Source organism: Opisthorchis viverrini (assembly GCF_000715545.1).
Source record: "Opisthorchis viverrini unplaced genomic scaffold opera_v5_6419, whole genome shotgun sequence".
Classification (NCBI taxonomy): domain Eukaryota; kingdom Metazoa; phylum Platyhelminthes; class Trematoda; order Opisthorchiida; family Opisthorchiidae; genus Opisthorchis; species Opisthorchis viverrini.
This window is the reverse complement of record NW_008759577.1, coordinates 1-736: the sequence shown is the minus strand read 5'-3', so window position 1 is coordinate 736 and position 736 is coordinate 1. Positions and strand designations below refer to the sequence as shown.

Here is a 736-nt window from a genome sequence, read left to right as displayed (position 1 = left end):
GTGGGTTTGGTCACAAACTGGGTTATACTGATTGCAAAACTTCGTGCAATGCGGTGTCGATGGTGATAGTTTATTTCTTCTGGCCATGAAAAGGTTAATTCAGAGTGTTTATTTTTCGCGCCCATGAATGAGCATTGCCTTGTATGCCCTCAATATGCATGTGACTAGATTATGTAAAAACTATTTTTCTTGTCTTTAAAACCCTTCTAGCGGGTTGTTAGGCTGATTTTGCTTTCGGCTCATGATTTTCAAAGAACCCTTCTCACTGATAGTTCCGTTTTCATTCTGACTTTCATTACCTTGATAATATTTCGCTTCAAATTTTTGACAGTGCGCAGATGATGGAGTTCCTCTGTCGATAAAAGACTGTCTTCCACATTTGTGCAAACTGATCGACGATGCGTCCTCGACAGGAACATTCAGCCAAAGTCCGGTCTATACATTCTCTCATTTGCCGGATGGAATGAATCCACCTACAAGCCTATCCAACACGATCCCGAAATTGTATATTGCTGAGTCTCTCCCAGCTTCTTACTCAGGCCTCATACTTTTGGGTCGAACACAGGAATATACCACCGCAGCGCAGAAATTCTACCGCGCCGCTTTGAAGGGAAAGGTAATCTGAATTTTACTTTCCTATTGGTAACTTCCCTCTGTAGTGAATCCCTCTGTTACTCACTAAAGTGATCGGTGTTTTCATTCCTATTACTCTCTGCTACCCAGACACCCACCGAAA

General features: G+C 42.4%; 1 protein-coding gene across 1 annotated transcript; it reads left to right on the top strand.

The window, feature by feature from the left end:
• Nucleotides 1-331: 331 nt before the first annotated feature.
• Nucleotides 332-616, top strand: T265_16165 (hypothetical protein; the record flags this gene model as incomplete). Its single annotated transcript, XM_009179709.1, has 1 exon — nucleotides 332-616. A coding segment is annotated over one exon (285 nt), but the record flags the coding sequence as incomplete, so codon positions are not given.
• Between the last annotated feature and the right edge of the window lie 120 nt (nucleotides 617-736).